This window comes from Mus caroli, chromosome 8 (genome assembly GCF_900094665.2).
Source record: "Mus caroli chromosome 8, CAROLI_EIJ_v1.1, whole genome shotgun sequence".
Lineage (NCBI taxonomy): Eukaryota > Metazoa > Chordata > Mammalia > Rodentia > Muridae > Mus > Mus caroli.
Window position 1 is genome coordinate 17729580 of NC_034577.1, and position 1579 is coordinate 17731158.

Genomic DNA, 1579 nt, shown 5'->3' on the forward strand with positions numbered 1-1579 from the left:
CAGGCTGGCCTTGAACTCAAATCCGCCTGCCTCTGCCTCCCAAGTGCTGGGATTAAAGGCGTGCGCCACCACTGCCTGGGCTCTGTGCATTCTTTTTGCATGAATGCAAGACTCTACCTCAGATTACAGCGACAGGAAAAATGAGCGCATGAGCAGCCTTATGTCCTACTACTTGTTCTGCATGTGACAGTGTCTAAGCCCCACTCTGTGGCACAGAAGGTAAAGGAACCATTCTCTCTGCTAATGTCCTTCCTTCTCTTCCCAGTGAGGAGACCTATCGCAGAAGCACAACTTACCGCAAAGATCTTTAGCAGGGTTTTCATGTAAAGCTTTCGGATACCAAAGGACACTCCAAAGATGGCAGGGACGATGATGAAAACAAGCAGCAGGGTGAAGAGGACGGTCAGGGAGATACCCAGGAGGTTGACAATCAAGCTATCAAAAGGCAGCAACAGGAACATGGTGGAGGACGCACGTCAGGCTGGTGCCCTCTTTTCCACACACAAACACGTCCTTCAGATGGTCCCTTCAGATAGCACAAGCCTTGGAAAGGCAGCCAGTCCCTCACGGGTGACAAACTCCATCTCAAAGTTCATGTCATCCAACTGCCTGAATAGAGCTCTGGTGCAGAACTGCAGAAGGGTCACAGGAGCACNCCAGAAGTGCCAGGTCTCCCGGGCACAGATGACAATCTGTGGTGAGTCGGCTGGAGCAGCACCTGAGTCCTGACTGAGTGTCCGGGCAAGCGAGCGGCAAGCTTGGGACAGCTTTCTGTTCAGCTATGTGGCTGCTTCCAAGGTTTTACTTTCCTCCTGCCCCAAAGCATTCAGCGGGTAAATTTGTCCTAAAGATCTGTATTGTCAGAGTACCAAGAAGAGTTCGCCTTGGTGCCAGAAGAATCCTGAAACTCCAGTAGACAAGGGTAGCTGCTGGCACTTCACACCCAAGGCTGCCGAACGTCAGTATGTAGAAATTAAGTAACGTTTACTTAAAATTCCTTCATAAGCTAAAACTGAGTTCACTGTAAAGAGTTCATAGCTGGTCCCATGCTCCCTTGAGGGGGCTCCTGATGCTGGCTGACCCAGGACCCTCCTACCCAGAGAGCCCCAGCCTTTGCCAGTAGCACACAGAGGCTGGCACAGAACGTCTCATGCTGCCTGTACTGAGCACTGTTCCAGACACGCCTGGCATTGGTGTCCTCCGATATTCTTCTCCCTTAAGGCAGCCTTCTCAGCGGTGACCTGAGTTCTTGGCAAAAGGCTGTTTACATGCTGCCAAAGCTGGGGGTGGAAACAGAAACACCATCAGTCACACAAAGCAAGAGAAGCATTAATGTGCTTCCTTCCATATGTGTGACAAGGGACAGCTGTGGTAGGGTGAGCCCACACAGGTTGCTTCTCTATCCATCAAGGTCAAAAGGCAGCAGGCAAGCAGATACAGTATGGGGGAAAAATGGACATTTCCAGTATTTTCAACCACAATGAGTGAAGCTGGCCGTGCATGCCAACTTTCTGATGATGAACATTTTGAAAGGTAAGGGTACAATATGAAATGTCAATGCCCTGACTTGTCCCATAGT

General features: G+C 50.4%; 1 protein-coding gene across 1 annotated transcript in view; it reads right to left on the reverse strand.

Moving 5' to 3' along the window:
- Gpat4 (glycerol-3-phosphate acyltransferase 4) overlaps positions 1-1300 on the reverse strand; it is a 17501-nt gene extending 16201 nt beyond the window's left edge. The window contains exon 1 of the mRNA XM_021169446.2: positions 297-1300. Coding sequence (XP_021025105.1) covers positions 297-461 — 165 coding nt within the window. The 5' untranslated portion in view covers positions 462-1300. The remainder of the gene's footprint in view (positions 1-296) is intronic.
- Between the last annotated feature and the right edge of the window lie 279 nt (positions 1301-1579).